The sequence below is a fragment of the Rhinopithecus bieti genome, unplaced genomic scaffold, assembly GCF_001698545.2.
Source record: "Rhinopithecus bieti isolate Rb0 unplaced genomic scaffold, ASM169854v2 scaffold_20101, whole genome shotgun sequence".
NCBI lineage: Eukaryota > Metazoa > Chordata > Mammalia > Primates > Cercopithecidae > Rhinopithecus > Rhinopithecus bieti.
In genome coordinates this window covers 3,091,040-3,114,511 of record NW_016810242.1, presented here as the reverse complement: position 1 = coordinate 3,114,511, position 23,472 = coordinate 3,091,040, and the positions used below count along the sequence as shown (strand labels likewise).

At 47.3% G+C, this 23,472-nt stretch overlaps 1 protein-coding gene across 7 annotated transcripts; it reads right to left on the bottom strand.

Moving 5' to 3' along the window:
• Nucleotides 1–9,310: 9,310 nt before the first annotated feature.
• Nucleotides 9,311–21,174, bottom strand: TEX35 (testis expressed 35). Of its 7 annotated transcripts, none has more exons than XM_017891709.1 (9): nt 21,024–21,161; nt 20,070–20,228; nt 19,490–19,558; nt 18,353–18,466; nt 17,600–17,659; nt 13,542–13,606; nt 13,110–13,320; nt 12,739–12,782; nt 9,311–9,711 (listed from the first exon to the last, which is right to left on the bottom strand). In XM_017891709.1, the coding sequence occupies exons 1-9, from the start codon at nt 21,060–21,062 to the stop codon at nt 9,687–9,689; spliced, it is 786 nt and encodes a 261-aa protein (XP_017747198.1). In that variant the 5' UTR covers nt 21,063–21,161; the 3' UTR covers nt 9,311–9,686. The 7 variants fall into 7 exon arrangements, with proteins under 7 accessions (XP_017747198.1, XP_017747199.1, XP_017747194.1 ...); XM_017891710.1 differs by lacking the exon at nt 9,311–9,711 and adding an exon at nt 11,351–11,674 and having other exon boundaries at nt 13,110–13,305; nt 18,353–18,409; nt 20,178–20,228; nt 21,024–21,174; XM_017891705.1 differs by lacking the exon at nt 9,311–9,711 and adding an exon at nt 11,362–11,674.
• Between the last annotated feature and the right edge of the window lie 2,298 nt (nt 21,175–23,472).

Genomic DNA, 23,472 nt, shown 5'->3' with positions numbered 1-23,472 from the left:
AGCTGCAGACACATGGGGGCTTTGGGGCACCTCACACAATGCTGTGCTCTGCAGAGATAAGTCCTGGATCCGGGTCTGGAAAGGGAAACAGGATGATGCCAAAACCAAACCTTTTATGGTTCAGTATTTTGTATACACCAGGGCCGGGTGCAGTGGCTTCGCCTGTAATCCTGCGCTTTGGCTGAGGCTTGAGGCAGGAGGATCACTTGAGGCCAGGAGTTTGAGACCAACCTGGACAACATAGTGAGACCCTATTTCTACAAAAACATTAAAAATTAGCCAGGTATGTTGGCATGCACCTGTAGTCCCAACTACTCAGTACTTTTTTTTTTTACTCAGGAGGAAAAATAATGAAATAATCATAAATATATATACCACAATGGGATTGAAACCCAGCTTCTCTTCCTCTCCAGTCCTCTCGCTCCTACTTGTCTCCCTTTCTCTCTCTTCTTCTCCACACTGTCCTTCCCCTATTCCTTTTGTCTGACCCTAGAACAGAAAATAGGCTCATTCCATTTTCTCTAAATATGTAAAAAAGTGTGTTTTTTTGTTTGTTTGTTTTGTTTTGTTTTGTTTTGTTTTGCGGGGAGGGGGGGTACCGCTAGCCTTGGAATGTAACCATTATCACAGCATAATTTTAGGGAAAAACACGTCTTCCAGCGCTGTACCTGGCTCACTGCGGTACTCAACAAATGCTAGTTAAGTAAATAAACGAATGAATGGAAGTCCCTTTATTGTGAGTTCCAAATACCGGATTTAGGGTGTCCTTCTGGAACTGATCCGTCTGTGAGGGGCCACTGGCTTTCCTGTAGGCAGAGATCAGCAGTGTCAGTCTTCCTGAGTTCCCTGAAAATTCCAAAGACGAAGCCATGGTGGGACCGCGTGGGACGCAGGGTCTAGACTCCCAGTCTGGTCTCATTTTCTTGTTTGCATCCTTGCCGCTTTTCCTTCCGGAGAGTTCAGTGGGCAGGGACTGATGGGGCCACAGCGCCCTCTGCTGGCGAGTTCTCACAGTCGACTTTTGCCTGCCCTAACTTACACACACAGCGCCCTTGGATTTGGAGGGTTTGGGGCAGGCTGGGAATGGGGATTTCTGGTTTTATTCCAGGCCCACTCCTTAGTGAATGTCAAGACCAAAGGTGGCTCCTGGTAATAAAATGAGTGTCAGGGTGGTTCCCAGGCATTAATAACCTACATGAGAGTAGGTTTTGCTTTTGTTTTAACAGCCTTCCTGGTCCAAGTGCCTGAGAAGTGTCGAGTGGAAATGGCTTCTTGCCCAGGCTCAGCGCTGTACCTCTGATGTCAAACTGGCTCTCTGCAGCCTGCTGCTCCCTATGTGAACAGGGAGCGTTTTCTCCAACAGCCCTGTCCATGACAGGCCTGGCTGCCACAGAGGCAGGGGCTGAGCCTTTTCACCTTTCTTTCAGGATGGCAACAGCAGATAGGGGAGCGCTCCCAGGTGGGGCAGGGAGCGGTAATGGCAGGGGAATAATCCCTAGGCTGTGGGCAGTCCCTTGTTCAGAGAGAGGCCCCCTGTTTTCCATACAGTAGACCCCATTGCTTATAGTGGTGACTTCAGTGTGTCCTGGGCTCACCCAGGAAGTATTGTGAAAATGCAGATTCTGATTCAGTAGGTCTGGGATAGAGCCTGAGATGCTGCATCTCCCACAGGCTCCCAGGCAGTGCTGCTGCTGCCAGGCCGGGGACCACATCGAGAGAAGCCAGAGTGTCAAGGAAACAGGTTCTGAAGTCAGAATGCTAGGATTCGAATTTCAGTTCTGTCACTTATGCTGTGATCTCGGACAGATTATGTTCATTACCTTCTCACTGAGTCTATTTCATCCTGTATAAAATGGCAAGAATGACAGTTTCAATGGCTTCATAGAATGACAGAGGGACGTCACAGGTTGTCATAAGTATAAAATGAAATAAATAGCCAGGCGCGGTGGCTCAAGCCTGTAATCCCAGCACTTTGGGAGGCCGAGGCAGGCGGATCACAAGGTCAGGAGTTCAAGACCAACCTGGCCAACATGGCGAAGCCCTGTCTCTACTAAAAATACAAAAATTAGCCGGGTGTGGTGGTGGGCACCTGTAATCCCAGCTACTCGGGAAGCTGAGGCAGGAGAATTGCTTGAACCCAGGAGGCGGAGGTTGCAGTGAGCAGAGATTATGCCACTGTACTCCAGCCTGGGTGACAGAGCAAGACTCTGTCTTAAAAGAAAAAAAAATGAAATAAATAATATTGGAAAAGCTCTTAGGCCAGAACTCTCAGTGTCCAGTAGGTGGCAAGTCTCTTGATGTCCATGTGGCCTTTCGACAGCTGCTTATCGATCCGCTGCTATGTGCCTGGCACTGTTCTGGGCCCTGGGATATAGCAGTGACAGAAACAAAATCTCCACGCTCAAAAAGCTTACATTCTCATAGAAAAAGACAGACAATAAACAAGTAAGTAAACTATATAGTATGTGAGTTGGTGATGAGTGTGCTGGAGAGAAAAAGCAGAGTAAGAAATATAAGGAATGCTGGGTCTGGGGGGCACTGAGAAGGTAACTTTGAGGCGAGGGAGCTGGCCGGCTGGAAGGATGAGAATTCTAGTGGTGGTGGTGGCAGGGTGTTGAGAGGGGGGCAGTATTTGTAAGTGCAGAAGCCCTGAGGCAAGACGGTATGTGCTGTATCTGAAGAAAAACAAAGAAACCAGCATGACTAGAAAGTGCGAGTGAAATATTGTACAGGGTTAGGGATGGGGAAGGCAGCAGGGCGGATCCTGTAGGGCTTTGTGAACCATTGACTTTGCATTTTGCTCTGAGAGAAGTGGGAAAACACTAGAAAGTTCTGAGCTGAAGAGTGACATGTTCTAACTTACGTTTTTAAAGAACAGCTTCAGCTTGCTGAGACTAGACTGTGGCAAGTTAGGGTAGCACCCCTTGGGAAGGTGGGTGGGCAGCCCATTGCCATGGAATTGGGGGATCCTCAGAGCTGCTGAGTTTAAGAGAGATGGATCTGGGCTCCAGTCAGAAGGGTTGGATGCCTGAGCCCATCCTCAGCCACCTTCTGGACTGGCCTGTGGCCTGTAACCCGGGAGAAGGAATGCTGTAAGTGGGCAGTGGGCCAGGGCCATGGCAGTGATGGGATGGATGACACACTCTGGCCTCCTCCTGGGCCTCCCCTCTTAATTGCTTCCAGATGACTCACCCTCATGTTTCTCTGATGACCGCATGAGTCAGGACCTGGGGCTGTGCACCTGTTACCTGTGGGAGGGCTGGGGTGAGCCAACTGCACCTCACTCTGTTGTCATTGGTCACCAGGTTGACAGGAGTGAGATGCTGTGTTACAAGGGACCCACCCCTGTCCTCTAGAATAGCCAGTCCTGATCCCCACACCACTCACATTTTCCTATTGCTTGATTTCCTATCTCCTCTCAAAACAGCTGTAGGTCATTTGTTTGTTTGTTTGTTTATTTATTTATTTATTTATTTATTTATTTTATTATTGTTTTTTTTGAGACGGAGTCTCGCTCTGCCGCCCAGGCTGGAGTGCAGTGGCCGGATCTCAGCTCACTGCAAGCTCCGCCTCCTGGGTTTACGCCATTCTCCTGCCTCAGCCTCCCGAGTAGCTGGGACTACAGGCGCCCGCCACCTCGCCTGGCTAGTTTTTTGTATTTTTTAGTAGAGACGGGGTTTCACCGTGTTAGACAGGATGGTCTCGATCCGCCCGTCTCGGCCTCCCAAAGTGCTGGGATTACAGGCTTGAGCCACCGTGCCCGGCCCATTTGTTTATTTTTTAAGGTAGATCAAAATTCATTTCATTGCAGGCCTGGCCATGATGAGTGTTAGTCAATGTGTCAGGAAACCGGGTCTGTGAACCGAAGGCCTTTCATCCAGGAAAGGCAACTCTGACCTCATGGTTACTGTTGACACAGCAGTTTTTTAAAAATCTAATTCCTCCATATATATACTCATTTAATTCTCACAACACTCCTATTTAGATGTTATCACCCCACATTCTGGAGGAAAAGGCTGAGTCTCAGGGAGGCTAAGTGACTTGTCTGTAGCATCCACCAATTTGTATCTGGATCTGGCTGGCCGTGACCTCTGAGCTCCTCCTATCTCACCTGCTGTCTCTGAAAGAGCTGCTGGCCCCGGAGGGCCACAGGGCAAAGGGAGCAAAGTGCTGGGCCGGGAGCCAGAAAACCTGGGCTGTAGTCCTGGCCTGGCCACAGCGGAGGGTGCCTCGCCACACGCCTCTGGACCTCAAACCCCTCGCCTGTAAATGGAAGAGATTGATTGGACTATCTCCAAGATTTCTTCTGTGTGGCCTTAGTTAAGGCTTGTTTGGTAATAACAGAAGCCCACTCTGCCTAAACAGGAATGGGTGATATAGTCCAGAGGCCAGGGCGTCCCTCAGAGCTAAGGTGGGAGCCACAACTGGACCAAGAGGGCCTGGGACCCAGAGAGTTTTGGCTCTTGCAGACCCCTCTCCGGACTGCAGGGCCTTTCTCTCCACTCCTCCACTTGATTCTTCTCTTTCTGCTAACTGGTTTTCTTTTCCAAGAGATCAGCTTTTTCTGCATCTTCAGCTAATGGTGGCAGATGGCAACCCAGCTCCCAGTTACACATCTTCAGTTCTGGGGCCAACTGAGCTCTCACCAGATTCCAGTTCCAAACCCCCAGGGAAAGGAATCCCTGGGTTGGGTTTTCCTTGCCCTGGTTGGGCGAGCTGGGTTGGGTGTCCACCCTGGTCCAGTCAACTGGCTCCTGATTCTGTCCAGGAGGGCAGGGTCCCAGAGCACAGAAGTAGGGGCCTGGGTCAGGGAGATGCCCCCCATGGCTCTGTAAACAGGAGAGGAATAGTATTTTTAGGAAAAGAGACAAAGTTAAGTATCATTCTGTTCCAGAGGAGGTGACATTGGGACCTAGAAAAAAGCACAAGCTTGCCAGTAAAGCTGGACTGTGCGCAGTGTCAGGAGGAACGTCTGGTGGTGGCTCCCTGCAGGTCTCTCCCCAGGGGCACAGGAAACAGCTTTTTGACAGCCAGGCAAGCCTGTCCCTGAAACTCACACAGCTATCCTGCCACCTGTGAGTTGGGTGATGTGGGACTGGGGCATGAGGGAGCTTGGGAAAGGTCAAGGGATGGGGACGGCAGAGACCACTGCCACCAGTCCTCGGCACTGAATTAGAGCTGCATCATCATTTCCATAAAGAAGACAGTGCCTCAGCAGATCGTGGCAGCTCGGTGTCCCTGGTGACCTTGCTTCTGTTCTTAAAACTGGCACCTACGTAGGCTGGGAGGCAGCCTCGCTCATCCCGTCCGCCAGCCTGGCACAGACACGGTGACGTATGTATATTTCCAGACATGATCTGGGATGGACCCTGGATAGCATGGAGAATTTTCTTGGGATCTTCCCCAAACCTGCACAGTCCCGGAGGGCTCCATGTGACAGGAGACCCCTGTTGGCTCCCAGGGACCCTCGGGGATGTCCACAGTCCCAAGGCCACAGAGCCAAGAAGGCAGGAGTGGGTCAGGAGGGCCAACACGTGAATACCTCAGGCTAGGCAGCAAAAGTTCAACCAAAAAATACTTCCTCAGCCCCTGCCAAGTGCAGGGTTCTGACTTCCATGCTGAGGATGAAGAGGAAGACAGCATAAGCTTTGCCTCTAGAAACTGACAATCTGCACGGAGAGGAAAGACATACGCGGGCTGGAACAGTAAGGTGGGAAATGCCTCTACCCGGCCGAGTGACCTAGTCCTTGGGTCCCTGAGGAGATGTTAGAGCAGAGGGCAGTGCAGCGGGGACGATGGGAGATTCCTGGAGCTCAGAGAAGAAGGGGAGTGAAGGCAAGGACGTGGGAATGTGAAGGGCACATTTGGGACCCTAGAGTATAGGGTTTACAGATAGGAACGGGGGAGAAAAGGTGAAAAATAATACACGAAATGCAAGGCCTTGAATGGCAGGTTAAAGAGTGTGTCTGTTATCCCATCAGTAATCAGCCCTGGGGGTGGTTTTTGAGCAAGAGGGTGAGTTGCAGAGTAAAGTTCGGGAGGAAATCTCTGGAAGTGGCGTGGACAATGGATTCCAGGCTGTGAGAAGAAACTCCTGGAGTCGAGGGCACTGGGTCAGAAGCTACTGGACATAGCTCAGGACCCAGACACTAAGATTAGAGTGTGTATGGAAGAGAGGGGAATTCAGGAATAAACACTGGAAATGGTTAAAGGCTCCATGGGACCTGGTTGCTCATTTGCTGTGGACGATGGAGAAGATGTGAAGCTCTAATGACTAATGTGGTACTAAGGGCAGAAAAAGGGCATGTTCTCCACAGCCACGCAGCCATCAAGTGGCAGGGGCGGGGCGTCATCGATGGATTCTGCACAGTCTCTGCCCTTAAGGAACTCACATTCTCTTTTTTCATCCTCGGCTCTTCAGGAAAGGCCCTAAGAAGCCATCAAAGATACATCATGGAAGAAGCCATCGAGGAAACTTTGTAACAGGTACTTTACCTATATTCTCAGAAATCCCCAAAATAACCAAAGGAGCTCTGGGACCAGCTGCACAGGGCAGGGGACTCTGAGCTCCACAGCACTCCAGGTTTCCTCCAGGGATGTCTAGTCCAGGGCACCAAGTGGACAGGCAAACAGACAGGCTGGTGAAAGCCCTGTGAAGGGATGAGGTCCAGCCTTTGGCTTGAAATCAGCCTGTGCTCTAGCTGTCAGAGAACTGAGCAAGGACAAGGACTCCCGTCAGCAAATCAGGCAGAGAAGGGTTTGGGGACATGGGGGAGTTTGGTTTTGGCTGTGTTGAAGTTGTCAGGATGATGAGGCCCTGAAACAACAGGTAGATCCAAGCTTGGGTGACAGGTCAGGGCTTGAGTCCAAGGCTTGGGGTTGCCTGCCAGGGACCGTGATTTGAGGCCACTGTTCAAGTTCATACTTTTTTTTTTTTTAGACAGAGTCTCACTCTGTCACCCAGGCTGCAGTGCAGTGGCGCGATCTCGGCTCACGGCAACCTCCGCTTCCCGGGATCAAGCGATTCTCCTGCCTCAGCCTCCCAAGTAGCTGGGATTACAGGCGCCCACCAGCAGGCTCAGCTAATTTTTGTATTTTTAGTAGAGACGGGGTTTCTCCATGTTGGTCAGGCTGGTCTCAAACTCCTGACCTCAAGTGATTCGCCTGCCTCGGCCTCCCAAAGTGCTGGGATTACAGGCATAAGACACTGCAGTCAGCCAAGTTCATGGTGCTTTAGAGCAAAGTTGACATTTGTACCTCTTAAACAAATTTACATTGCCTTCTCAACCAGTTTATCTGGGAGGAATAACAAGCTGCCATATGAATACTGATGAGAAAGGAGGTGGGAGAGGCATTTGATCATCAGTCACGTTATGATTATGGACACCCAATCAAGAAAGAAACGTGAAGTCAGTGTTCCTGAACATGAAGAACAAGACCAGGGCTTGGGTTTTGGAGTCACATGGACTATTTTTGGTTCAGCTCATTTGTCTTTTTGCCCATTAATAAATTAATCTAGACTCTAGATTCCAGAGCCAGTTTGATCTCTTTCAGGAGGGCCTGTGTCAGTTTGTCTCTGACCTTCTGAACCTGAGGGTTGATACTAAGTGCTACATACTCATTCACTGGGCAGTGTGTGTTAATTCTAGGGTTGCTGTGTTGAGTGAGACAGACTCTATTTCTACCATCCAACTCTAAGAAGCAAGTGAGCAGGTCCCTAGAAAAAGGTCAAGTAATTCAGGGAAAACCCTAGGGGTCATCCATGTTGAGAATGGAGGCAGATGCTGTTGTCTGAGAGTTTATGTCCCTCAGAACTTGTATGCTGAAACCTAACCTCCAAGGGGATGGATGGTATTAGAGGTGGGGGATTGGGTCATGATGGCAGCACCCTCACGAATGGAATTAGTGTCCCTTATAAAAGAGAGATCTCTTACCCCTTCTACCATGTGAAGACACAGTGAGAAGAGGCCATCTGTGAGCCAGAAAATGCCTGCATTAGAAAGCAAATCTGTCAGAGCCTTGAGCTTGAACTTTACAGCCTGCAGGACTGTGAGAAATAAATGTCTGTGGTTTTTTTTTTTTTTTTTTTTTTTTGAGACAGAGTCTCGCTCTGTCGCCCAGGCTGGAGTGCAGTGGCCGGATCTCAGCTCATTGCAAGCTCCGCCTCCCGGGTTCACGCCATTCTCCTGTCTCAGCCTCCTGAGTAGCTGGAACTATAGGCGCCCGCCATCTCGCCTGGCTAGTTTTTTGTATTTTTTAGTAGAGACGGGGTTTCATCATGTTAGCCAGGATAGTCTCGATCCCCTGACCTCGTGATCCGCCCATCTCGGCCTCCCAAAGTGCTGAGATTACAGGCTTGAGCCACCGCGCCCGGCCATGTCTATAGTTTTTAAGCCACTCCCTTTATGATATTTTGATTTAGCAACCCAAACTACTAAGACAATGGAGGGATAGTAGCCAAGAGAGATACAAAAGAAGTTAGGGGTAGAAGAACAGGAGTCAAGGAAGCTGGGGAATTCAAGGAAGATGGATTACTCACCAGGGTCAAAAGCAGGAACTCAATCAGAAGAACAAGAGCTGCAGAAGAGTCAATAGAATTGGCCGTCAGGAGGTGACCAGCTTCCTTTAAGGGAGCAGCTTCAAGAGAAAGGCAGGCAGAGGACAGACATTCACAGCTAAGCAGAGTGGGCATGGGGAGGCAGGCAGGCCCTTTCGTACACTCCTCAGTGAAGAGGAAGCAGCGTAACCCACCGGGTGCTGTGGACTAAGGTAAGTGTTTAAATATAGGGAAGCATGGACAGAGGGCAACTGGGAAAATGGCTTTTACTTAGATTATTTTAAAGAACAATCTGGACTACCAACAGGAGAATAGAAAAATAGATTATGAGGTAGACACAAGATAGAAACTTCATGTCAGTTAAAAAATAATGAATTACTGTTATATACAAACAATATGCATGAGTTGTACAATTTTGAGCAAAATAATACATAACGTATGATTCCATTTATGTCAACTTTAAGAACAGGCAAAATAACACATAATGGTAGAGATTAGAATAATAGTAACCTGGATATGGGGCAGATGTGAGCTGGGAAGAGGGGCTGGAAGTGTTCTAGAACAATTCCAGTCATGTATCTGTACATAAAAATTCATCAAGTTGCACATTTGTGCACATAACCATATAAATCTCAATGTTTCAAGTCTTTAAAACAATGAACAGGAGATAGACACATTCTTATCTCTTGCTGAGTAACAAATTACCTCAAGACTTAGCAACTTAAAAACAACAAGCATTTATTATTTCACGGCTGCTGCAGGTCAGGTGTCCAGGAGAAGCTTAACTGAGTGGTTCTGGCTCAGGATCTTCTCAGGCAGTTGCAGGCAAGAGGTCAGCCAGGGTTGCCATCATCTGAAGGCTTTACTGGGGCTGGAGGATTCCCTTCCAAGTCAAATGGCTCACTCAAATGGCTATTGGCAGGAGGCCTCAATTTCTTGCCATGTAACCTTCTTCACAGGATTGCTTGGGCGTCCTTACAACATGGCAGCCAGCTTCACCCAGAATGAGTGTCCAAGGGAGAGCAAGATGGAAACCACCATGTCTTCTATGACTTAACCTCAGAAGTAATACACATCACTTCTGCCATGTTCCATTCATTAGAAGCAAGTCGCTCTGTCTAGCCCACAGTTAAGAGGAGAGGAATTGGGTTCCTCTTGAAGGAAAGAGTATAAAAGGAATATTAAATAATTTGTGGGCCTAGTTTAAAACCACCATAGCACAGAACTGAATAGTACAGTGTTCCCAACTGTTTGGAGGCTTGATAGTCAAGGGACAGGGTCTGGGAAGTCCCCTTTGATGGGCAGAATAACATCCTGCAAAGATGTCCATGTTCTAAGTCCCTGAACCTGTGAATATGTTATGTTACATGGCCAGGAGGAATTAGGGTTGCTAATTGGTTAACCTTAAAATAAAAAGATTATTTCAGATTATCCAGGTGGGCTCAATGTAATCACAAGGGTCCTTAAACGTGGAAGCAAGAGGCAGAAGAGTCAGTGTCAGAGTGATGAGGCACGAGAAAGATCCCACGGCCATTGTTGGCCTTGAAGATGGGAGGGACCATCAGCCAAGGAAGGCAGGTGGCCTCCAGAAGCCGGGAAAGGCCAGGAGCAGATTTTCCCCTAGAGCTTCCAGAAGGAATGCCGTTGTGCTGTCACCTTGATTTGAGCCTAATAAGATCCACGTTAGGCCCATTTCTTGTTGTCTTAAGCCATTAAATTTGTGGTGATCTGTGACAGCAGCAATAGGGAACTAATACAGAGCTCTGCCCACCCTTCTCCTTTTCCCCATTTCTGATCCATTTCTGCTTTCATCACATGCTTATGATTATTGTACTTATTTCTACACTGTCCATATTGTTATTCTGCATGCTTGCCATCGCACCTTTAAAGCTATAAGCTTCTTGTAAACAAGGCCTACATGTGTTTTGAGTTTTGTTTTTTAGATGTTTATCGGAAGCACCAGATACATTGCTCATCAATTTGCAGCCATTAAGAACTTGACCTGGAGAAAAGGGAATACTTGTACACTGTTGGTGGGAATGTACAGCCACTATGGAGAACAGTTTGGGGGTTGTTCCTCAAAAAACTAAAAATTAAGCTACCATAGATACAGCAGTCCCACTGCTGTGTATATAACTACAAGAAAGAAAATCAGCATATTGAAGAGAGAGTTGCACTCCCACGTTTGTTGCATCACCCTTCACAATAGACAAGATTCGGAAGCAACCTAAGTGTCCATCAACAGATGAATGAGGAAAATATCGTACACACACAGAATGGAGGACTATTCAGCCATAAAAAGAATGAACTCCTGTCATTTGCAACAATGTGGATGGAACTGGAGATCATTATGTTTAGCGAAATAAGCCAGGCACAGAAAGACAAACATCACATGTTCTCACTTATCTGTGGGATCTGAAAATGAAAACAATGAAACTCCTGGATACAAAGAGTAGAAGGATGGCTACCAGAGGCTGAGAAGGGTAGTGGGGGGCTTGGGGGCAAGGTAGGGATGGTTAAGGGGAACAAAAGATAGAATAAATAAGACCTACTATTTTATAGCACTACAGGGTGACTATAGTCAATAACTGTACATTTCAAATAACTTAGAGAGTAATTGGATTGTTTGTAACTCAAAGGATAAATGCGTGAAGGGATGGATACCCCATTCTCCGTGGCATGCTTATTTCACCTTGCATGCCTTTGTCAAAATATTTCATGTACCCCATAAATATATATACCTACTATGAACCCACAAAATTAACCATAATAATAAAATTCCAAAAAAAAAAGAACTTGTCCAGTTATTTATTAGATGGTAGAAGCAGCCAGCTTAGCAAAGAGATGAAACAAGGAGGAACTGGAGTGAAATAAAATATGAAATCCCATAATTCCTCCTCTTTCAAATTGAAGCCAAAGAATCACACCAGGGCAGGACAGTTTCTGAAACACTGTTTGCTCTGTATCTTCTCTACTCTCATTTCAAGCTGGCAGTTAAGCTTCACCTTCCCTTAGTCTGGGACTCTGGGGCAGGGGCAGTGTGGCCCACAGAAGGTTGGGTAGTCACTGGCTCCTCTCCACCTTTGTAAACGCCTGAGGCCTCTGAAGGAAGGTTCCCTTTGGGGGTGGAGGGAGGGAGAGGAAATCTTCAAGGGGGTGAGAAGGGTGGATCTCCAGAACCCAAGAAAGCCACCCAGTTCCTATGAGCAGCAAGGACCTGAGTCCTGCTTGGTGATAAGACCTCAGAGGGGTGTGGTGCAGGCAGAACTCAAGGCCGAGCAGTTCCCTGCATCACCCAAGACACCCGGGCCCCATGCACGGGTGGAAGCTGATTACCTGGAGGGAGCGAGTGGGGGGGGCCAGGCAGCAGGGTCTCTCCTGAGATCACACAGACTGATGTCTGTTATCATCAGGGGCCCTCCCCATGCTCTGACCTGGGACCTTTGCAGACCCAGGTAGAATGGAGGGAGCTGGTGGTTGGGAGGACCCTAAGATGACTAAGATGGAATTTCCCACCAATCCATCAGGAAGCAGGGGGAAGTGTTGGAGTCTGAAATACACTGATAGAGAACCAAAAAGAATGGACCTCCACACACTCGAGTTTTGGACTGGAACTCAAAACCACGACATCCCCTTTGGCTTTGAATGAAGGCTTTTAATCTCCAATGGAGGCCTGGGGTCGGGGTGGTATTTTAAGAGGACAAGAAGCCCTGACTGTGCAGCTTAAGGAGCCGGGAGGTGATGAACCGGACCTGCTGGTAGGTTCTGCGGCTGCGCTAGGTTGGAAACATATTCGATGTCACTGGGGTTGAGGTACAGATAAATCAGAAGGCAGCTCCAGAAGCCAAGGGTGAAAAGGGTGCCCAGACTTGGTGTGAATATTTCCCGCTGGATGGAGAGAGAGGGCAGGACCTGAGGCAAGGTCAGTTCCGCCGCTGGTGGTGCACCCTCCCTACCGTGGGAGCCCCGGGCAGCAGCCTCCAGGCTGGGCGACCCAAGTCCTCCTTCCTGGTGCCACATGCTCTACGACTGAGTGTGCTGGGTGGCAGCGTCTGCTAACAGTCCCTACTCCCTGCACAGCCTCAGAAGGGGTGTGATATGAGTGCGGCTGGCAGCACATGGCCTTGGGGAAAACAAGGCACCCGACTGAGACAAGGCACATCTTGTATGGATCTACCTACCCCTGATTGTAGTTGTTCTTTAGAGCACACAACAAACATTTCTCCTGCAGAGGACAGAAACGGCACAAGAAAGATCAGTTTTCCCTGGTCCAAGGAGGGCAGCCTGCGAGGAACCTCATCTGCCCTTGCTAAAGGGAGGGACAGAATAAGAGGGTGGAGCCGGCGGGCAGGCGCATCCAGGGGCAAGTCCTGCACGGTCACAGCTAAGGAGGCGCCACCGGCCTAGAAGGCAAGGCAGGTCAGGGAGGGCGCAGGCTCGGGCGCACCCGGAAGTCCCTTCACTATGATACAGCACAAGCTCGGAGAAGTCACCAGGGAGCAGGAGCCAGGGGCCTGGCACCAGTGCTGGGCTCGGGCAGGGCTTCACTTACACAGCAGGGCCCGCACTCATGAAGAGGATCCAGTGAGCCCTGTTTTTTTTGTGCCATCGTCTTCTTGTGAAGAGCACAGGGTGCTCCATTGGCTCCACTGGCTCCATCCATTTTCTTGGGCCTGAGCTGTGGTTCTCTGTGAGTCTTTCCCATCAGCCTGAGTTCCTGCTGTTCCTTTGGTGCTCTTCTAAGGGGACTCGGGGAGGAGGACCAGGGAGGGGCGGAGAGTTGGGGAGACATTTTCCAACATGACAAGGAGATAACCAGTACACAGGTGGCCATGGAAGGCCTTGACTCCAAATCACAGGGGCAGTAGGAGCCAAGACAACTCCTCCAAGAGTCTGGGTGTCCTCTGAACCCAAAAGGGATTCAACTAAGGGAAGGGAGGAGACCCTTTAGGGATGGGGAGAGACGAGTGCAGGTTACACTTACAGCTTATAGTTCTTCTGTGTATTTATTAAAATGTCCATCTTCTCATCCATATCTTTCTGCATTTCCTTCAAGAGAGAATTCAGAACTAGCATCTGCGTTTTGAAGGGCTTTGGAAATACCTTCCTCCCGCCTCTCTGCAAACCAATCTGCATCTTACTTCCTCAAGAATCCTTGCTAGACTTGGGTGAGGTGGATTTTGGAGTGTCCGTGACATGTACAGCTTCTCCCCTTCCTCATTCCCATTCCCCAATGAGACGAAAGCACAGGCAGAGACATTAGGGGACTTTTCCGAAGTCTCTAGGTGAGCCAGAGGCCAGCTACTGTTTTATCTGATCTCACACTTTGGATAAAAGCAATGCTTGTGTTGGTTTGATGCCTATAAAATGATGGAACCAAGAAGACCAATCTTGTGACCCCAAAGACACTTTGCAATGTTTTGACCCTTGCCATGCACCCAGATCCTACGTATTTGTGTTTGCTTCATCTTTTACCTAATTCCTGGCAAAGATGGTCAACAACAAGTAAAACTGACAGCAGCTAAAGGGATACATCACATGTATTATTCACTCAGAACAGAAAGAATAATACAATCTTGACAAAGTTTTGATCTATAAAATTCGACCTGGGTAAATCGAATGGAAATAGTGGACATTCTAAGATGGTAGAAGCCGTAATTGACAATATTTGTTACAGAAAAACAGGTTTGGGTTGTCATAAAATAGAAATAAAAAGAATTTATTCCAATAAAATAATTTTCATTAAAAAATGAAAGATTGGGTAACAGTTTAATTGATGTACTTAGAAAATTGATCAAGAAATTACACTGTCTGCATAGAGATGATTTCATAAAATACCTTCTCGAAAAGCATTTTTAAATGTTAATACAAATTTGAATAAAATATTTGTATTCATAGAGTCAAAATATCCTTGAAGTCAATGTCCCCTAGGTCCAAAACATCAGAGTCAAAATATTCTTACATGTTTCACCAACATGTACCCCTTCAAAATCATCACGTTCCAAACCGATCTCATTTTCCCAAGCTAGCTCTATCTCCCCACTGGCATTGTCATTGTCACCACTTTCTTCTAATCATCCAGATTAAAATTTGGTGTCATCACGGATGCTTGCCTCTCGAGACTTCAGTCTCCATACTGAATTGGTCACCAGGAACTGTTATTTTTCCTTCAGTGCATCTTTCAGATTTATCTTTTCCTTCTTTCCCTACACCTGGTCCAGCTCTGGTGTTCCTACTGCCAGACATCTCCACCTGCTCCCCGGGCCCCACCCAGGCAGCCTTGCAAACAAACACCTGCTGGGCTCAGCTTTTTGAAGTGCTGCTCCCAGCATGTTCTTTGATTAAGAATCTCCAGAGGCCTCTCGCTGCTCACAGAACCAAGTCCTAGTTTGTCTGCGTGTCTTTCAAAAGCCATCATTACCTACAGCCTTTGTGCCCATTCATTTTTTTCCCCTCAGTTTCCCCCAGTGGTCCCACTTCATGACTGATCCCTGTGCTGACCGCCATATACAATAGCTCCTCCTGCCTCCTGCCCTGCTCAAGCTGTTCCCCTGCCTGAAATCGCCTCCTTTATGCCTTTCCATACCCAGCCTCCCCACCAACAAAACACTTACTTTGTTTGGATTTTAACAGAGAAATAATTAATGCATGCCCTTTGTAGAAAATTTGGACAACACAGAGGGATATAAAAGTATGAATATTCTCATCCAGAAATAACTGCTATGAACCCCTTTGGTATATTTTTTTCCAATCTTTTTTCCATATATTTACTTACTTTTTTTTTTTTTTACTTAGCTGAGATCAGCCTATGTATATTACTTGCATCTTGCTTTTTTAGTCCTCATTATAAATATTCTTTCTAAACATTTTCTTTAATAGTTCCTAACTTTTATGATATAAATATTTCATAATTTATTTGGCTATTCCCCTACTGTTGAAAATTGAAGTTGTTTCCAAATTTTTATTATTACAAATAATCCTGTGATGAACGTCTTTTTATGTATACCCATGATGGCATTTCTGATTGTTCTCATAGGTTAAATTCTGAGAAGTGAAATTGATAAATCAAGAGGTTGATTTTTTTATATCTATTGTCTAACAATGTTCCAGTTTTGTACAAATTTGCACTCTAATTAACAGCATAAGAGCATTTATGTCTTGCACTATAATTGTCATAAATTAAAAATTTGCTTATTTGAGTGTAACAATAATTGTTCATTTGCATGTATTTAATTATGAGGTCAGGCCTTCGTTAATATGTTTATTGCTTTTTAGTTATATTCTCTTCTGTGGATTGTCTGTTCACACTCTTGTCTATTTTCCTACTTAGTTCTTATTGATTTGTGTGAACTTTACATGTTATGGATAAAAACCTTTTTTCTGTGCTTACATTTGTGGAAAAATGTTCCTCCAAACTGTTGTTTTAATTCTGTAAATATAAATGATTTTGTGTCATAATTCTTTAAAAAATTCTTACATAGCTAAATATATCAATATTTCCTGTGTAACTGCTTCCATTGTATTTATATTTAGAACTTCCATTTACATATTTACTTAAAATTTCTTCTTATTGGTTTTTATTATTTAAAATCACTTCATAGAGTATTTAACTTTACAGTGTTACCTGGCTTAAGGTTTTTCTTCATATAGTCAAACAATGTTTCTAATATTAATACCTAATCCTTTCCTTCTCACTGACATCAAAAAATCACCTTTATCATATTGTAAATTCTATAGAGCTGTGGTTCTCAACCTTGATTATACACTGGAATCACCTGGGCAACTAAAAACCACTGGCACCTGGACCTCATTCTAAGCGCTTCTGACTTAATTGTTATGAGGTGTAGCCTGGACATGGGGAAGGCGTAGGGGAAAGGCTTTCCAGGCGATTCTAACGTGTAGCCAAGGTTAGTAACTGCTGCTAAAGTGTTTAGGGCCTGGTTCTCATCCACGGGCAAGCCTCTGAATCAAAACGGAGTTTTAAGCAACTCCGGCCCACCCTGGAGACGTTTATTCAGTTCCTCTGGGAAAGGGTGTCAGTAAATAGAGTTTCAAAATTCTCACAACTGATTCTCATTACATCCCAGGCAGAGAGGCTGTTGAGGCGTTATCTAGCCCATTTCATTCACGTGTTTGGTTATCCTTGGACTGATTTAATAACTTTGTTTTTATAGTGAATTTTGATATCTGGTAAGGCTAGTGTCCCCTTACAGCTCTTGAAAAATGGGTACCTATTTGCTTTTGCCAGTTCATGCTTCTACATCAGTGCTTCTCAATCTTTCCCCTGGGAACTTGTCTAAACTATAAGGGCCCAGCCCCATCTGAACATGAGCCCAGGCTCTGTTTTATTAGTGTTCCAGGTGATTCTGAAACACACCACATGTGTGAATCACTGCTGTAGAATCTAGATCATCCTAGTAATTTTTTGAGTTAAAAAAGAATCTTAAGGCCGGGCGCAGTGGCTCAAGCCTGTAATCCCAGCACTTTGGGAGGCCGAGACGGGCGGATCACGAGGTCAGGAGATTGAGACCATCCTGGCTAACACGGTGAAACCCTATCTCTACTAAAATACAAAACTAGCCGGGCGAGGTGGCGGGCACCTGTAGTCCCAGTTACTCGGGAGGCTGAGACAGGAGAATGGCGTGAACCCGGGAGGCGGAGCTTGCAATGAGCTGAGAACCGGCCACTGCACTCCAGCCCGGGCGACAGAGCGAGACTCCGCCTCAAAAAAAAAAAAAAAAAGAATCTTATTGGGCTCTTGATGAGATTTGCAGTAAGCTTCCGATGCAGTCTTCAAGGCTTAACTTGAGACTCACTTTCTCTGTAAGGACTTCACTGCTTACTCCAACCTTCATTCACTTCTCACGCCTCTAAGCCCCTAACTAGCAAACAACCAATTAAGTATTTGGCTTGCAATTCTGTCTTGCAATGGAATTTGGGATTACTAGCAGATAATAAGCTCCTGGAGGGCAGGGTCTGCTAGTATCTCTTCCACAGTTTCCAGTATGACTGGTCCATGGAAGGCACTCAAGTAATCCTTACCTTCATAATTTCCACAAATTCGTGAAGTTTTTCAAAATCCTTGTCCATTAGATCCTTTATCTAACAAGGAAGAAAGGCATGGCTTAACAAAACACAGAGCACGTTACTGAGGTTAGTTGTGGCATCTTTAGGGCATTTTAAGTAAAGGGCAGCAGCTGCTCCTCTGGCACAGACTAATAATGGCCTGTTAGAGTCACTTTCTTCTCAAGGAGTCTGTGAAGGAACTAGGGTGCAAGCACCATCAAGTCAGCACCGCCACCAGCCTTGGCACGACTTAGATCTGCTTACCGCAAGGCCGCATGTGGAGCTCAGACCACAGCTTCAATTACACTTTCTTGCTTGATCATTCCCTTTTTTCTAAAGATGCTACAGGTGTTGGTTGTATCATAGAAATGAGAGGGTTCCTGCTTTGCAACTTGCTCAGGGGAGGCCAATAAGGAAGACGGAGTTGGTCCCTGACTGCCCCTAAATTCACATTCCAAATCAGCCCCTCTCACTCAACTTTATCACTAAGGTGACATCACCCACCCTTATCAAAGAGACACTTTAGGGAGTCCTCAGTCACTCAAAAATTGGGTTTAGGCATCAAACAAGTAAGAAGTGAATAACCTAACACTGAAGCTCTCTGGGTATTAGAACTAAGTTACATTTTTCCATGCAATTCCTGCTTTCCTTCACTATTCAAAGTTAAGGATTGCATTTTTCCTGAAGCTACACTTTTCCTCCATGATATGGAAGGCCTCATCTCGTTACCTGTTTTATCTCCTCCATTTTCTCCTTGAGCTCTTCTCTCACTTCCCTGAGTTCATTCTGAGGAAATAAAATGGAGAAGAGAAGGAGGAAAGAAAGATCTAGGATGGAGGGAAACTGTCAACAGGAGGAAAGAAAAGATCCAGGGGCATTGTTAGAGAAAAGCCTCCGATAGGGAGGAAACAAAGGATGTTGTTGAGACAATAGGATAGACCAGGTGCACTGGCTCACACCTGTAATCCCACCACTTTGGGAGGCCAAGGCTGGGGGATCCCTCGAAACACGGAGTTTGAGACCAGCCTGGGCAACATTGCGAGACCCCCCCATCTCAAAATTAATTAATTAATTAATGTTTTAAAAAGACTATAAGACAGTGGTACCTACAGGCATCTCTGCCAAAAAATGCACAGCCTGAATCTCATCATGAGGAATCCAACAGACAAAGCCAAATTGAGTGTTATCCCACAATGTAAGTGATCTGTAATCTGTAAAAATGTCAATGTCCCTAGACCAGGTGTGGTGGCTCAAATCTGTAATCCCAGCACTTTGGGAGGCCAAGGCTGACAGATCAGCTGAGGTCAGGAGTTTGAAACCAACATGGTGAAACCCCATGTCTACTAAAAATACAAAAATCAGCCAGGCATGGTGGCAGGTGCCTATAGTACCAGAAAGTTGGGAGGCTGAGGCAGGAGAACTGCTTGAACCTGGGAGGCAGAGGCTGCAGTGAGCTGAGATCGCACCACTGCACTCCAGCCTGGGTGACAGAGGGAGACCCTGTCTCAAAAAATAAAATAAAAATAAATAAATGTAGTGTCCCCAAAGACAAAGAACTGTTCTGTTCCAGATTATAGAAAAGACACCTGGTAATTAGAGGCAATGTGTGATCCTGGATCAGACCCTGGACCAGAAAACGTCTCCTTTCTGTTGTTAGGAAATACACGTGTGGGACAACTGGTGAAATTAGAACAAAGGCTATAGATGAGTGTTGTCTCTGTGTTAACTTCCAGATTTTGGTAATTGCACTGATGCCTATGTAAGAGGATATTCTTGTATTTAGGAAATAGGCACTGAGGACTCGGAGAAAAACTTACTCTCAAGTGGTTGGGAGTATAGACTGTGCCTCCGAGTTCACACACTCACCTTTAGGTCCTGTGTCACTCCTGCTTTGGTAAACCGCCCTTCTTGTTTAACTGCTTTGTAGTCAAATGTCTGTGAGATTGAAACAGGAACACAGACTGTTGGGAATTGCAGAGGCGGGTGGAAGTGCAGAGGCAGAAGAGATCCCCTGTGTTTCTGCTCCACCCTTATGGTTAGGGCGAGGGGAAAGGTGGGGGCCCCACCTGTGCAGAAGGTTCCTCTCTCCTCCTCCCTCTTTCAGCTATTCTGGTTCCACTCCCCTGCTGACCCACAGGGCCTCAGCTCCTTTTGTCCCTGAAACAGCCAGGCTCATTCCCACCTTGGGCCTCAGTGCATGCTGCCTCCTCTGCCTAGAAGGCTCTTACTCTGCCTTTGCAAGGCCAGCGTCTTGTCCTTCAGCTCTCAGCTCAAAGGAAGGCCTTTCCCTACCACCCACTTTACGGCAGCCACTAGCCACGTCTCCTGTCTTAATTCCCAGAAGAGCAGGTGACACTGCTGAATGAGTCCTGGTTCATTTATGCATCTGATTGGTTACAGCGTGAAGTTTTATGAGAGCAAGAACTCTCAGTGCATCCTCCAGCACCTGGCACAAGTCTTGGCCACTAGGATCAGCAAATGACCCCTGACTCCAGGTCACTTCCCCATGGATCTCAGGCCTGGCTGCTGGCATGGCCTCAAAAGAGCTTCTTACTTTGGTCGGCTCTGGCTTCAATTCCAGGCAAACTGCCTTGTAGTTCTTGCTCTGCCAAAAGAGGAGACTGGGATTCAGCCTGGCAGGCATCAGGACTGGGGAGAAGAATATCTGGCCCTTGCGCGGGAACCCTGCACCCCACCCCATCCCCGGCCCCCCCACCCAACCATGCAACCCTGCCTGCCCAACTGGCTTGAGCTCAGGCTCACAGACCCTGCAGCACCCGGATCCGATTCCTGCCAACTCACATCTTGTGGTGCTGTCCTCTTCCTATGGGTGTGTGTCTGCCTATTTAGCAGGCAGCCCTCTCCCTGCTGGAGGGGCCAGCGTGGAGAGAGCACTTTAGGATAACTAGAAGCAAGCCCCAGAACTGTTGTTTCCAGAGTAAGGACTTCGGCCACAGGCAGATTTGCGCTCTAACCTCAGCTGACCTCTCTACTAGCTCTGTCATTTTGGGTGAGTTGCTTAGCCTCTCCGAGCCCCCATTTCCTCATCTATAAAATCGAGGTGATGATCATACTTATCTAATAAGGTTATTCTGAGCCTTGGCCTTGCTGGTTAGATGCGGGCCTGGCAGCCCTGGGCCGTGGAACCATGAGTGCTCCCTCGGCAGTGCTCCTCGTCCCCAGAGGGAGGCAGCAGAGGTCTCTTTCCTTCCCACCCCAAGGCCAGGGATTAATCTCACACCCCTTCCAGAGAGAGGCTGCGTTATGCTCAGAACAGATAAAAACAAACAAACAAAAAAACCGAGATTCATGGGAGCGTTCTCTGTATCCCCTGCCCCCACCATCTCCATTCAGTAGGAGCTCAGAGAGGACCCACACTGTCCAGCAATGTCTCTTTTACCAGATGTGTTTTCTTCAGTTCTGCCCTCTTGGCCGACATGATGGAGGAGGCCAGGGTGTTCTTCAACTTCCCACAATAGCCCCCGGGACCAGGCCACTGTCCTAGGCAACATACAGGTCAAGGTGAGGGCAGGGTGACCACCCCTTTGTGTACGGAACAGCTGAGGTCACAATGCCCAGGACCCACATGGTGGTCCAGAGTGTCACCATAGCTTCAGGCCTGGGGGGTTTTGGCCACTGAGATGAGGGGCTCAGGCCAGGTTTCAGAGTCCCACCAGGCCTCCCTCTTGCAACAGAAGGAAAGTCCACACTGAGGGGGACCATAGCCTGCTACGGCTGAAGTGCAAGGTACATGTCAGAAGCAGAGGCTCCTTCTGCAGCAGGACTCACCTACTTACTCAGAGGGACATCCTCCAGGGATAGCCACCTCCTCCTCTGAGCGCACAGCCCATGTCCTCTGCTGTGCACTCCTCATGCGAATGGACCCCACCTCGGACCGGAAGCCACCTTGGGTTGGCGGATGCCCTGAAGTGTCTCTGGTTCAACGTGCACGCACTGTTTTACTTAACCTGGGATACTCTGTATGAGGTAGGGTAGCCAGTCTCAGCAGGATGGTTTCTGATGCCTCTGACCTCACACTGCCTCTGTCCCACAACCACCCCCTGACCCCTGCCCACCTAAAAAGTCTATTTTCCTTGTTCTTCTATCATCCTGGAAGAGAGTTGGGACAGAAGCTAAAGATAAGAAGCTTTTGGGGCAAATAAAGAAGAATACTAAAGAAAAGGCCATTCTGAGGGTAGCCATAGTTTGTGCTAAAGTAGACAGTCAGGGGAACATGGCACCCCATGGGATAAAAAATCACTGGGGATCTGGATTGGTGAAATTAATTTCTCTTTCCTCTTATCACTGGGCGTTCACTTCCTTCTTCCCTCTCATTTCAGCTGCTAGTTGCACAGAAAAGGCCAGCATGGACATCTGAGGACAGACAGCACAGGAGTACAGGAACTAATACAAATTGCACGTGAATGACATCTCCACACAGGCCACTACTGATCACATTCACCCTCCTGTGTCACGCGCCTGCTTGAGCCTATCCTTCCTGGAGGCTGCTGGCACCTGTGGAGCCACCTGTAGCACTTCTGATGCATTTCCTAGGTGGTGATTTCCCAGCTCTGACACTGGTGACAGCTGTGGGTCTTACTCCACCGCAGCCAGAGGAGAATGTGTCTGCCACTGCATCAGGGGAAGGAGAGGGAGTTGGGGGTGGTCATCAGCTTCCCAGGCCTCGATTTCCCCACTTATAAATGAGGGGCTGGAACTTTTCCGTTTCCTTGGACCGTTTAATTCAGCCCTCCCAGATCTGATGGCTTTGTGGTAGGAATGCCCTTTCTCCAAGGGAATTACAGTGAAAACAACTGACTCCACCTCAACATCCACCAGCCCCGTGAAAATGGGCACCACTTCCTTCTGCTAGTTTTGGCTTGGGGGCCTCCTGGACCTGCAGCAGAGCTTCCCTTGCTTGGCTGAGCAGTTGTTAAATGAGCTGCCTTCTAGCCAAGCTTAGCACATGACCCCTCTAGCCTATCTATTAGGAAAGAAGGTCTAAGAGAAATCAGTGTCTCAATGCAAAACCACTTTATAAAGTAAAAAATTATCTATGTATGTACACCTGGTATTATCACTTGGGCAGAATTTTAACTATAGACCCACAGCTCTGGGCTTGTGCCTTCTCACAGTGTTTACTATTTATGTTTTCAAACATTGTACACCATTGTTTTATCAATATGTTCTGGAGGGACTGGGGAAATCCATGTGGTGATCCTGAATAATGATTATTTACTTATGAAGAGACAGGATCTTGCTCTTCCTCCCAGCCTGGAATGCAGTGGTATGATCATGGCTCATTGCAGTCTTGAACTCCTGGACTCAAGAAATTCTCCTGCCTCAGCATCCTGTGTAGCTGGGACCATAGGCATGCATCCCACTCCCAGCTAATTTTAACAAATTTTGGGGGAGACAAGGTCTCACTATGTTGCCCAGGCTGGTCTCGAACTCCTGAGCTCAAGGGATCTTCCCACTTCGGCCTCCCAGAGCCACCATGCCCAGTCTGAATAATGATTCTCATATTCTTGTAAGAAGCTTTTGTGCCTGCAAGAGAAACTAGGTTGAAGCAGTGTTGCAGTGTTGGTATTGCTGTGGTGTAATTTTGTTCTAGGTAAGCCATAGGACGTTCTCACTTGAAGAATGCCAGACACGCTTTTCCTAATCCCCCTTCAGAGCAAAACCCATCTGTACCAGGGCAAGCAGCACAGAGCCCACTGCTGTTCCATCGGAGTTTGGGGGAAAAGGAATATTCACAACAGACAGAAAGAAGAAGCCACTTGTCTCTGTTCTCCAAGTTGATATCATTTGGGTTTCATTTTCTTTACAAGGGTCCTGCTTTTTTTGCA